Source organism: Trifolium pratense, linkage group LG5, assembly GCF_020283565.1.
Source record: "Trifolium pratense cultivar HEN17-A07 linkage group LG5, ARS_RC_1.1, whole genome shotgun sequence".
Taxonomy (NCBI): Eukaryota; Viridiplantae; Streptophyta; class Magnoliopsida; order Fabales; family Fabaceae; genus Trifolium; species Trifolium pratense.
In genome coordinates, this window is record NC_060063.1 from 47328543 (window position 1) to 47341885 (window position 13343).

The 13343-nt window shown below is 33.5% G+C and overlaps 3 protein-coding genes across 3 annotated transcripts; all 3 read left to right on the top strand.

Moving 5' to 3' along the window:
* Positions 1 to 3065, top strand: LOC123884913. The gene is made up of 12 exons (XM_045934142.1): positions 1 to 62; positions 191 to 224; positions 381 to 467; positions 558 to 609; positions 724 to 916; positions 1014 to 1109; positions 1337 to 1397; positions 1502 to 1566; positions 1740 to 1813; positions 1906 to 1981; positions 2046 to 2370; positions 2759 to 3065. The coding sequence occupies exons 1-9, from the start codon at positions 27 to 29 to the stop codon at positions 1788 to 1790; spliced, it is 675 nt and encodes a 224-aa protein (XP_045790098.1). The 5' UTR covers positions 1 to 26; the 3' UTR covers positions 1791 to 1813; positions 1906 to 1981; positions 2046 to 2370; positions 2759 to 3065.
* Positions 3066 to 5825: 2760 nt separating this feature from the next.
* LOC123885462 (aquaporin TIP2-1-like) lies at positions 5826 to 8238 on the top strand. Its single transcript, XM_045934747.1, has 3 exons — positions 5826 to 6052; positions 6769 to 7019; positions 7733 to 8238. The coding sequence occupies exons 1-3, from the start codon at positions 5926 to 5928 to the stop codon at positions 8099 to 8101; spliced, it is 747 nt and encodes a 248-aa protein (XP_045790703.1). The 5' UTR covers positions 5826 to 5925; the 3' UTR covers positions 8102 to 8238.
* Positions 8239 to 9392: 1154 nt separating this feature from the next.
* On the top strand, positions 9393 to 10412 carry LOC123884717 (protein THYLAKOID ASSEMBLY 8, chloroplastic-like). Its single transcript, XM_045933880.1, has one exon. It carries the CDS (start codon positions 9442 to 9444, stop codon positions 10168 to 10170), a length of 729 nt encoding a protein of 242 aa, XP_045789836.1. The 5' UTR covers positions 9393 to 9441; the 3' UTR covers positions 10171 to 10412.
* The last annotated feature ends 2931 nt before the right edge of the window (positions 10413 to 13343 follow it).

Sequence of the window (13343 nt, forward strand, 5' to 3'; positions counted from 1 at the left end):
TCACATGACAGGTTCTCAGGATTCATATGCGAAGTAAACAAATTGGTTGGACACGCCAAAAAGTTAGTAGCATCGGATCATTAATTTTTGAAATTTCTTTATAGATGCTAGTGTTTGAACTTTGAAGTACATTCTAGTTTTTTTGTGCCTCTAGTCCTAAGTCTTGATTATAATAGCTACTATTTTTCAGGTTCTTCATATCATGGTTGCCACTTCCAACTTGGGTAAGACTAGTTTTGTAAGTCCTTCAATAAAGCGTGTTGCTATTTTGCGTTGTAATTCAATGTGTTGAAGTTCAAAACTAGGAAACTATACGCGATAGCTTATTCTGTTCATTCAACTCATTAGTTTTGAACATATTTTTCCTCATGTATTCGTAGGGTACTGTATCTATTTTACAAGTACTGTTTTTGCAACTTGCAATGGATGGTATTGCTGGTACGGTGTTTGCGGCTTTATTCTTATGGGTATGTGCATTCAAAATTCATGTTTTCATAGTCGCTTTGTTTGAAACTTGATTGTTTACTAGCATTCTTACTAATGAAATTTTGCTGCAGCCTCTCCCAAAGTCGTGTTTTTAGCAGCGTTTCTACTTCTGCTATCGTTCTGGTATGCCATAGTATCAATGAGTTAAAAAGTATCAGAAATTTCTTGTGCTTTAAGGCTCTCCTTCTATAGTGAAATGGTTATTCATAAAGTGTATGTATCGTTTTGTGGATAAAGGGTCGACCTTTGCCATCAGGAAAATGAAGAAGAATTGGACGATGAGGAGGATAATGTCGAGAATAGGACACAACAGGCCTTGTTGGAAGGTATCATGAGGGAACAACATGGTTCAGGTCGCATGAAAAGCCACCGGAGATGCTGTTCAATCCAAGGCATTCATATTGGTAGCCGACAAAAATATGTCATAATGGTAAAGGGAGTGGATCAACAAATTTTTTCCTTGTTTAGAATAAGTTTAATCACTAAATTATCTATATCAAGTAGATTTGATGCGTTTCTTCCTCCAGATTATGGTTCTAACCTTTGTTGTGATGATGGCGTTTGCCATACTGATCTGCGTTGGAAATGACAAAAATCCAATCGATCCATCAATTGTTGCTCGGGTATTAAACACTCACTACTCCATGCATCACATAGCTTTTTATCTGTGTTATCAATTTTAGATTGTGTAAAATAGTGGTTTGTTCAAATTACCCTACGTAACAATGCTATAGAGCTGCTATAGCCGGTATTTGACAATATTTTGCGCTAAACAACGTATTGCGGAACAATAGTGATTTGTTCAAATTCCACTATGCAATAAATAACTATAGCTGCAATTATTGTGTAGGTATATGAAACATTTCTCGCAATAATGATACTTATATTGGCTGGAGCATTAGGCTGCTACGGTAAGCTACTATGTATTCTTAGTCTCCTTTATGAATAACTATCTCATAGTTTACAATCCATTAAGTCAGTTATTTTCTTCTTCCTCAATCTTTTCCCTCTATAGGTCTCCTTCTATTCTTCAAATTACGGAAAGTACGATCAGAGAATGCTTCATCAGAAATGTGGAAGGTTTCTTTCAAAACTCTTAATTGTTAACTTCGTTTTTGCACTTACTCTATATGTTGCGTTAGAAACCAATGTTAAGAGATAATCCAATAGACTCTAAATTATTCTATGATGCAATCGAGATATTTTTCATATATTCGAACATGTATATTATGACGAATTTGCTGCGTATGCAGGTTATCAGTTTAGCTATTATTTCTATTATATTTTTTCATCGAGTGCATTAGTAGCTCTCAACACAGATATACCTGTAAGTTTAGTTGCCTTCAGCGTTTTTTCTTAGTTTCACTAATGATAAGTTTTTCTGTATTTATGCTGTTTTAATCTTGCACCTTTTGACAGCTTTTCTATCATTGGCATTTAAAGTTCATATATGGAGTTAAAGCTTTTGTTTACTTGATTCTTTATTATGTTATCGGTAATCACTCTGTCTAAGATAATCATTTTGAATGTTTTTCTGCTAAGTTCCTTTATCCAAATGTGTTCTTCTTTGCCATCAGCTTATTTGTTATGGATAATTAGAGAATTGCCGCCTCCGATCACAAATAGTATACAAGAAGAACCGAGAGGAACATATACTTTCATCAGCCATTCCGACGAGACATCTGACTCGAATCATCCTAGGTCTTGGACTACAGCTACAAGTTCAAACAGTCAGGTTCACTTTATTATTTTGGAAGGGCTTCAAGGTCATCATCGAATACAAATGTCACTGAGCAGCTCTCACAACTAGAAGAAAAACTTAGAGCTGAATTTGAAGAGAAGATGGCTGAAGAGCGTCAATTGATGCAAAAGAATTGGATGGAGGTATTTTTTTCTTTTCTTGATTGTCGCTTTTTTTTCCTGCATTTATGGTTTTCTGCAGTTTCCTGCATTCTGCATTAGTCGGGCCGAACGTTAGTGTCTACGACCCATTCTGCATATATAAGTATTTGCCTATTTGCCTGATTAGTACTTCTGCATTCTGCATTAGCTGTGTAGTTTCCTAGATGTGTAGGACTTTCTTCCACAATTAGAAATTCTTGACATTTCTCACAATTGTCTTCTTGGAACACTTCCTTCCCTGTTTCCTAGCTGCATTAGCTGTTGTAGTTTCCTAGCTGTGTTTTGTATTTGGAATTATAATGGCATCATTTTAATCCTAGCCTTCTCACTTCTCATATGCTTCATTCTTGATCATGTATATGTATTGTAGGTGTTCGATGATCCCACGTCATTAACCGAGGAGGCGATGTATGAATTGCGAAACAACTAGGCTACTTGTTTTCTTGACCTGTACAATCCCGAGGTAGATTATGATGTTTCCGATGATGAGGTTTAGGAGCTAGCTAGTTACAATGGATTCACATTAATTAGGATGTTTTGAATTGTAATGACTTGTAGTTTGCTTGAATGTTATAACACTTTGGATTGTTGGTATTTTGCTTGAATTGTAAGACTTGGTATTTTATTTGAATTGTAATGACTTGGTTGAATGTAATTGTATTTTGGTTGAATGTTGAATTGTAATGCTATTTTGGTTTTTTTTTAATTACAAAATAGGATTTAAAATATAAAAAAAAAAATGCAGGATTTTGAAGAAAAAAAAAAATTAAATAAAGTTACTATTTCACATCTGGTGACTTGGTCAGATGTAAAAGGTCCAATTTAATTAAAAAAAAAAAATTGGTCAGCTGAAACACGAGAACAGAGGTAAAAGGGGATACCTTTACATCTGGCGAATGTCAGATGTAAAAAGCGTAAACTTACTACTTCTCGTACGTCTACCTCTGACTGGGGTCAGATGTAAAATGGGGTTTTGGCCAGATGTAAAAAGTGTTTTCTGTACTAGTGACTTCATTCCTCCCGAATTTTCACGAATGGCTGGCCGATTTTCTTTATGTTATTTTTCTAAAATATATTGTGGAAAGATAACACCGCTATTAGTCTTTGTGTGTCTATTACACAACAAGACTAGAACCTAATCACCGCTCACTCTAAACCATTAGAATGTGAAGCAATATTCAACTTCTAGCTTGACCCTCTTTGATAAGTATTTTACTCCTTGTGGTCCTTAAGAAATCAAAGTTCAGAAATTTTTTGCAAAGTTAGATGGCATCTACTAGATGTAACTTCAAGCAATGAACAATGCTAACTCTCTGTCTTGTGATTGTATTATTGTATAGTTAACTTCCTTAATCCTTACCCGTTTATTATAAAAAAACCTAAACCAATTTTTCTATATCCATAAATTATATATGGTGATTAATTAGAACGTAGGCACTTATTTGTTGAACTATATGGTGTTATTCATATTCTTGGTTGATGCTGAAAAATCCATGGGAGGTACAGTACGGTGCGGTTGGCAGTGGTAGAAGAAAATGAGTTTTTGAAAATAAAAATTAAAAAAAAAAACACCGTAAAGAATAAGGGAATAATGTAATAGAGAACACAAGAGAAAAAATAAAATACGCGTGTCAAACAAAAAGGACATAAAACAGGCAAGTTGTGTGTCACGTCATTCAGTACATTCTCGTGATGTTAATTTTCGGGATATTAAGCATTTCCCTTTCAAATTACTTTCCTTGAAATTTAAAGGCATGTTCATAATTACATGATTTTGACGTGGCTCCAAAATACTTCGATATAACGAATTTAACAACAGAAAATATTATAGAAGTAAAATATATGTAGGGATTGAAACCCTTGATATGTTAACTAAACTATTTGACAAAATATATTGAAATATTATAGCCTATATAGGAGGAAAACATATTGGTACTTGTTTGTCTTAAATGACACTAATTGAAAAACTTAACATCATTTTTTTTAAGCAACTTAACATCATTTTTTGAATAACAAAAAAACTTAACATCATTTTTATATGTGTGAATTTCATGTGGTATTTATCATTCCGTCTAAGAAAGATGAACAATTTATTTTATAAAGTATAAAAAAATATCCCTCGATTAAATCAACATGCATAACAAATCTATCGTTAAAATATCAGTTGTTAATTTATCAAGAATGATAAAATGCCTTAGTTTATCTTGTAGAGCAAGAGTTCAATTTAAAAGAAATTAACATAAAATAGAAATAAATGAACAACTACATACTTAACCATACTTTTTCTTGAACTTTAACAAACAGAAAAGCCAAAAAGTCCAAAAAGATATCTTTAATTATCACCAATTAACCGACCACTTTTCCATAATAAGTATATATAGAACTAAGCAACCAATATGTGACATATAAATTCATTGAAATTATGTGATACAAACAAATTTTTATACTCACTAATTTTCAAATTCCATTTTTTTAGAGTTTGGCCGGTGTTATAAGTGGCCCAAATCAATTCATGTTCTCCACTCTTACTTTATATTTAAATGATTATTTACCTTACATTATGCCCCACCACCAAACACCACCTCTACCACTCTTCCTTGCTCACATGGAGGAATAATTCATTAGCTTCCAGACAATTCAAATAAAGCACACCAATGACAGCTAAGTTTGCCACTAAAATGACTTGATTGGATATGCATGGATATATATGTTGTACACATAGCCATATTGCCTTTATCCCTTTTATATTGAAATAATATGTCATTTCTCCCATGATAATTATTTACCCTCTAATTTATACTATGTACATAGTTCTTAATGTAGTTTTTTTTCTTTTCATTAATACATAATAAGAGTAATATAGTATTGATAAATAAAGAAGGGTAATGTAGTAAAATTATTATTCTATTTATTTATTTTAAATATTACACCTTTTTTTTTTATCTAAATAAAATGATCAAATAGAGCTCTGTTTGACAATATCGAATTTTGAGTTTATATCTTCTAACTTATAAACTCGTATTACAAAAAAAAATAATATTTTTTAACATTTTTTCTTATACGAGTTTATAGTTTATTTTTATTTGCTTAAAACTTATTAGCATATCAATTAGCTGATACCTTATAATCTTACTTGAAAATAAATAAATATTTATTAAAACTTTCATTTTTTTTTGAAAGGATGTCATTTTATATTTATAAATTAATTCAACCGCTAATTTTATAAAAATACAGCATATATATGATCGGTTAGTTATAAATTCATTCGCTATAAACTAATTTATCGACTATATCCATTATTTTTTTTCCAAAGATTAAATCGAAAATGTATTGGGATAGAGGTAGTGCTATAACTAAATTATTAAATAAGTCTTAATTACAACACATTAGTGTACTACAGTACATAACAAGTTTGATCAGCTATAAATAGAACTCATTAGATAAGTCTTCTTTGCTATACTTTCCTCATTTGAAACATTTTCCATATCTTATTCTCTCCACTATCTTCAAAGGTTCCCCTAGAAACTTCTGAAGAATATGGCTGGCATAGCATTTGGAAGGTTTGATGATTCTTTTAGCTTTGGGTCAATTAAGGCCTATATTGCTGAGTTCATCTCAACTTTGCTCTTTGTTTTTGCTGGTGTTGGTTCAGCCATAGCCTATGGTTAGTTTTTTCTTCTTTACAAGACAATTCAACCTAACATCACAATGTCTTAACTCTTAACATTAACACCCTTTTATTACTAGAAAAATATTAGTTTTCACATTAAAGTTAAATTGTTGAAGAAAACTAAAGCAAGAAAAAAATAAAATTAGTGAAAGATTTTGTTATTAAATGTTAGAGACATCAAAATTGGAGATCGATTTAATTTTGTAAGTTGGTAATTCGTCAAAAATTTAGAGACATAAAGAGACAAAGTATATATTTACTTATGTCAATAAGTGTTAAAGACGTCAAGTGACTCTCAGACCGTGTGTAGTTCTCGGTCTTTTTCTATACAGTTTCTGACAGGAGTTAACTCTTCACTCCAGCCCTAAAGTATTTTGCGAGGCCCCCGATCTCTATTTTGGGGACCAATTTCGTTTATTCTATCTCTAATAATTGTCAAAATTTCAATTTCTCTTTTTAAATTGAGAAGGAAGAAATTATTATTAATTAAAATGACATTAATCATTATTTTACAATAGTCTTAAATATAACATTTGAATTTTATCTCATGGAATATAGATATAAAACTCTTACCACTAAACTGACACTAATGGACTACGAGCATTTCAATTGTAACAGTGGATAACAAAAAATGAAAACAGAGAAAATAAGTAGTTGATTTCCTTTTTTGAATAACAAAGATTATTAAATATCTTTGACTCAATTTATAGGTAAGTTGACATCAGATGCAGCACTTGATCCAGCTGGTTTACTAGCGGTTGCTGTTTGCCACGGTTTTGCATTGTTTGTTGCTGTTTCAGTTGGTGCAAACATTTCTGGTGGTCATGTTAACCCTGCTGTCACTTTTGGATTGGCTGTTGGTGGACAGATCACCATCATCACTGGTATCTTCTACTGGATTGCTCAGCTTCTTGGTTCCATAGTTGCATGTTATCTTCTTCAGTTTGTCACTGGAGGCTTGGTAAGTTTAACTTCAAACTTCACTATCTACTAGTTACAGGGCTTATCCATATATGGTCATGTGTTCTATTTCTGACTCATGCGTATAGAAATGTACTATTTAGGAGAGATAACTCTTAAATATGTTCTAGATCTTCGAAGTGGTTTGTCCCTTTGCGCATGCAAAGAATATCTTAATAAAAAAGGCTTTTTTTTAAGTTAATTGGATCTCATGGGGTGAGAATTGTGCATTTGATGCAGTCTCATGATACAGATCGTTGGATCAAGATCAAATTACTCATTGAATCCAACTTTGATAAGTCGAGTCCAAAATACAAAGTCACGATGTGAACCATCAACCATCTAATCTTGATCCAACTATCGAGTACAATGACACTAGTATTAAATATGGTGTCCAAATCCTTTGTTAAGATTATTTTAATGTACTAAAACTAATACTATATACAAAGTCCAAGAATAAAACGAATATCATAACGATGTGATTCGGATTCCCTGCTGTAGGGAATGCCACAGTTCCATGCAGTAATTAATAAAATCGTTGATTTAAGATCGAACGATCTAAATCAAATATTCAAAAATCAATTTTAACAATTGATTATGATCGGACGGACTACTGCATGACGCAGTAACCGCTGTTCCGAAAATGATGAGTCTTCATAATTGTTAAGATTATGATAATGTACTAAAACTAATATTGTGATTTGTTGTTGATAGGAAACTCCAATCCACAGTGTGGCAGCTGAAGTAGGACCAATTGGAGGAGTTGTTACTGAAATAATCATAACATTTGGTTTGGTATACACAGTTTATGCCACAGCAGCTGACCCAAAGAAAGGTGCAATAGGCACAATTGCACCCATTGCAATTGGTTTCATTGTTGGTGCAAACATATTGGCAGCAGGCCCATTCTCTGGTGGATCAATGAACCCAGCAAGATCTTTTGGGCCTGCAGTTGTTAGTGGTAATTTCCATGACAACTGGATCTATTGGGCTGGGCCTCTTATTGGTGGTGGTTTGGCTGGGCTTGTCTATGGCAATTTGTTCATCCACTCTGAACATGCTCCTCTTTCTAGTGATTTTTGATTTTATTTAAATTATTGGTAATGTTTTATGTTATGTATGAGATGTTGTTATGTGATTCATGTTTGTTTTTAGTTTGATTGTAAAGGTGTAAGAGTAAATCATTGTTTGGTATGAATTCAAGAGATTGGTGATGTCTAGTCTAGAAGTGCTTTATTATCTTTTTGGTGGTGCATAGAGTCCCTTTGGATAATTTGATGATTGAGTTGAAAAATGGAAGTGACCATTAGTTGGTTCTTTGAAATGAGAATCCAAGCAAATATGAAAAAAAGAAAATTGGATAAATTGAGACTTTATGTTTGTCGTGATTGTATAAAAGGTGTTAGCTTGGCCCATCAATTATTCAATTATATTCAATCATTAATCTTAAAATGCAAACTTCCGAACAATATTTTCAGATTCATGTCTATAAAGAAAAACGTGATGGATAGAGACGGACCAAACACTGCTTATATTTTTTGGATCTCTTCAGATTGCTTCACAGATTACTTCTAAATAGATCCACTTGGGTTGATCGGGTGATATTGACTTGGGACATGTACTTTTCCTTAAGGTCTCGGGTTTGATTATCTTTGGTATTAATTTGAATGGACTAATTTAGCTTCTTTAAACAAAGTTTACTTCTAAATAGTAAAAGTATAATCAATTGATTCAAGTGGTAAGCGTCTTGGTCTCTTAAGCATGTGGTCAGAGGTTCGATTCATGGTTCATATGTATGGAAAAAACTCGGTTGAAAGGAGATAATCCATCTTGTATGTCCCACAAATTCCCCCCCAAAAAAAATTAGTCATCGGTAATGACGGTGAAAATTTCTTAACAAATCATGGTAATAAAAAAATTCTACTCTGGCTACCAATCGTTAGTTGGTTCAGTGGTGATTGGCGCTGAACTTGATAGGGAGGACCGCGATTCGATCCCCCACAACTACGATCGAAAAGGAGCTGGAACCACTTGATGCCAGAACTGACCCCCGAACCAGATTAAACTAGTGATGAAAGAAAAAAAAAATCTACGCTGGCTGCTACTAAAGTAGATATATATGGCATTAGAGCATGTACTACAATTATCATTACCAATATCATGTAAATAAGTTAACTTAAAATATGCATCTGAGGTGAAATTTTTTATCTTATAAAGTAGTAAAAACTAGCTCATCCATAAGCTCGTCTGTTATAAGCTAACTTATCATTTATCTAAGAAGGCAAAAGTCATTCTCTCTTTAATTTGTTTACTGTATTAAGAAGGGCAAAAACGTCATTAAATACAACCAACTTGTGGAAATTCCAATTCCCGTTTAGATAGCCTTTGTTATCGTAATTCATTCACATTTTCACATCACACCAATGGCTTCATCTCTTCACCAAAACTCCACTTTCCTTAAACCTCATCATTGTTCTCAATCCCCAAAACCCTCAACTTCAACCACCACACGCCGGAGCTACATTCCGGTACGGTGTGGAGGACCGCGTTCCCAGCGTGGACCACTAGTAAGAGGCCGATTCTTAAGCATCGAAGCAATCCAAGCCATTCAAACCCTAAAACGCATCCACCGAACCAAACCACAAGACCAAACCAAACTCCTAACCAAAACACTCACTCGTTTAATCAAATCAGATCTAGTCGCTACTCTAAAGGAGCTTCTACGTCAACAACAATGCACCCTCGCACTCGATGTGTTTTCAGCCGTTAGATCTGAATATGGAGCAGATCTTTCTCTTTATGCTGAGATGGTGCAGGCACTTGGAATTTGTGGTATGGTAGAAGATGTGGACCGTTTGATTGAAGAGATTGTTGGTGAGGGTGGGATTGGGATTGGGTGTGGTGATGATCAGGGGAAGGGGCTTTTGAATTTGATTAAGGCGGTTATTGGAGCGAAGAGGAGAGAATCAACGGTTAGGATTTATGAGATGATGAAAGAGAATGGGTGGGGGGAGAGTGTTGAACCTGATGAGTATGTTGTTAAGGTTTTGAGTAATGGGTTTAAGGGTTTTGGTGATGAGGAACTTGCTCAACAGATTTTGAATGATTATGATAGGTTTTGTAAGACTAAATTTGATACTTTTAGGGTTTAGATTCATTTTTGTAGTTATGATGATAATTTGTTTTGTTTTTGTTTATGTTGCCATTATTCTAGATAGTGTCTTTGTAATGTAGAAAAATATATCAACAAAACTTTATATGTAAAATTTATTTTATCAAGCTCATATATTAGGAGTGACATATGTTACACTAACCATTTAAAATTAGTGAAATTCATTTGAATTTTATGTAACCAACACAGGAGAGAGTATGCTAGGAATTGTGTTTTAGTCTATATTGCTATCTATGAAACACCGATACGACACTGACATAGCGACACTAATAATAATATGATAAAATGACATAATTTAATGTAATTATATATGTATTTGCTATGTTGGTGTTGGACATTGACACGAGATACGTCTAATTTGTATAGTGTCTATGTCTTTAGTGCAGATAGGTTTTTGTTTATCTCGTGTCAGGGTAGCAGATACGTCTCTAATTATATACGTACTTGCTATGTTGGTGTTGGACAATGACACGAGATACGCCTAATCTGTATAGTGTCTATGTATGAGAATTTTGGAGAATAATTTGGACTAAGACTGCAATTAGGATATGAGCCACATTCACTGCATATGCAAATCAGTGTACATTGGTGCAACAAGAGAATGTTGTTCTGTCTTATTTGTATGGATAGTGCAAGGGAAGGGAAATATAGTACTCCAAATACATCACTTTACAGTTTACACAACCATTTTGCAGACATCTCAAAGGGTTGTTAGACCAATTTGCAAAAACAAGACAAGAGTTCCTATTCAATATATGCAGAAACCAACTCCATGAAAGTGTTCTGATCCCATTCAAAGTCTTATCCACATCTCTAAATTTCCCTTTAAACAGAATGGTATTCCCCAAAGTTCAAATGCACCATGTGGTGGCACACTATATAAGTCCTTTAACCTTATTAAGCGTCCTTTGCTCAAAAACAAAAACTTATTAAGCCTCCTCCCTTTAACAAATTTCTGAAATAGCATAATCTTTGACAGCAAACTCACAGGACAAAAAAATATGAGGACATGACTCAGCCAGCCTCTTTTTGCTAATTCATCTCCATTAGGAAGTCTAGAGAACAATAATCTCCACATAAATACTTGAATCATTAAAGGACAGTTTTCGACCAAGCTTTATTACCTCTTGATTCATGCTGCCGTGACGCGTGCTTGAGCACAAGTGCTTTGTAACATGATTTCACAGTGAAACCTTGTACTTTATCATGTAGCTAGTGACCTTCATCGTTCCCATCAGCAACTGCTTTAATGTCTACCAAAATATTGCTCAGTTTAGCCAACTGCTCGACCACACTTCCCACAGCACCTGTACGATACATTCAGGTTTACATTCAATCACCAATTACAGCCTGCCCGATCAATCATGTATGATACCGTACTGTTTTTATGACACCACTAGAAAACAGGTCCGCGAATAACTCTTGGAACGGTTTCGCCTCTAACCATTTGTTCTTCCAAATACTTATCTCTTGCCCACAACCAAGTCTACAAGTAATATTAGGCGCAAACGATTTTTTTTTTCCAAGATCAGTTTCACAACCAGATAGCAACAAATCCCTTTACCACATCGAGTCCTTTGAGTTAATTGAATTCAAGTCTCTACCGGGACATACATGTGCGCCAAAAGATCATACGAAATTGATCGCTCCACGATCGTTCAACAAAGCGTTCCGTTTCCACTAGCTTAACAATGCTACATTGAATGGTTCACATTTCTTCACACCCAAGTCTCCCTCCTCTTTAGCCTTGCAAACTTTATCCCAAGCTACCAACAAATCTTCATTGCCACCCGCATAGGAATTTACATTGAATACAAACCAATTTTTGCAACACCTTCTTAGGAGCTTTAAAAAAAGAGAGGTAATACAAATCTTCAAAACTCTAACGATGATTGTTGATGTTCTTTGAAAATAGAAACTATCCTCCTCATTTTTATAGCTAAATCGATGACCTGATTGAAGTAAATTAGACAAAATTAAGAAAAAAAACAAATGAGTTGAATTGTTAAAAACGCATATTACTTTTTCTTTATTTTTATTAAACATACACCATCCAAATTATCACCTCAATTGTAAAAACACGAAGGAATACCATGAAAGACTAGTTCTAAAATTTAAAAACCTGCATTCGAGTTTTGATAAATTTTTTAAAAAAGAATTTGGACCTTCTATTTAATCACACTCACAAAAGTATTTATCATTTAATTATTTCAAAAGTACAAATTATTTAATTATACACATTATTTCAGAAGTACTCGTTTATAAATTTTTTTTTAATAATAATACTTGATTCCTCCGACCCATCACTTTTTAATTTTTTTTAAATAGGTGTCACAAATAACTCTACATTATTATAATTTAACAATAATATAAACATATTTTAATGAAAAGAAATTTGTGAGGGCCAAAGAAAATTACTAGGGATGACAGGAAAACTCAAACCCGATAGACCCACCCGAACTCAATCTCAAGTCAACAGTGAAACCCGGGTTGACTGGGTTTAGGTTTGGGTTCGGGTTTATATGGGTGTGGGTTTGGGTAGTATCAAATCCACACCCGAAACTCATTCACCCAGACGTTTATATATTAAATTACGTATTTACCCCTATGTATTTTGCTCATTTTTAAGTTTTTGAATGTTGTACTGGTACATACTATAGTGATGATAACATTTGATGAATTGTTAGGTAAAAAAAAAAAACTATTTTGAAATTTACAAACTATATTACCAAATTATGCTACATTTTGCATTTTATCAAATATAGTTCGGGTCGGGTTTGACCAGATAATCAATTATGCGTGTTCTAGTTACAGGTTTTGGGTGAAAAAACCCGAACCCAGTGGATGCGGATGTGGATTTGATTTTCCCATCCTAACAACATTTGGATTTAAATTTGGGTGGCACCCGAATATAAATTCGCACCCATGAATATCTATCGTCATCCCTAAAGAAAACCCATGAAGCATGCTTATCGTAGAACATTTGCTCAATAGTAGTGCTTAAATGATACATATTTTTGTGAGATAAGATCTCTCAATTGGAGAAGATCTAAGAAAATGTTAGTTATAAATTAGATCTTTTATAATCTTATGAATTTATAAGTTATAACTTTTTTATTATTGATATATTCTCTGCACATAATAATTATAAAG

Bases quoted from the DNA above. Each gene is read 5' to 3' on its own strand.
- LOC123884913 (XM_045934142.1), top strand. From the start codon at position 27: ATGCGAAGTAAACAAATTGGTTGGACACGCCAAAAA. The intron at 468-557 runs GTATGTGCATTC...ATTTTGCTGCAG, and splicing joins TTGCGGCTTTATTCTTATGG to CCTCTCCCAAAGTCGTGTTT. The intron at 1,110-1,336 runs GTATTAAACACT...ATTATTGTGTAG, and splicing joins ATCCATCAATTGTTGCTCGG to GTATATGAAACATTTCTCGC.
- LOC123885462 (XM_045934747.1), top strand. From the start codon at position 5,926: ATGGCTGGCATAGCATTTGGAAGGTTTGATGATTCTTTTAGCTTTGGG. The intron at 6,053-6,768 runs GTTAGTTTTTTC...CTCAATTTATAG, and splicing joins TGGTTCAGCCATAGCCTATG to GTAAGTTGACATCAGATGCA. The intron at 7,020-7,732 runs GTAAGTTTAACT...TGTTGTTGATAG, and splicing joins AGTTTGTCACTGGAGGCTTG to GAAACTCCAATCCACAGTGT.
- LOC123884717 (XM_045933880.1), top strand. From the start codon at position 9,442: ATGGCTTCATCTCTTCACCAAAACTCCACTTTCCTTAAACCTCATCAT.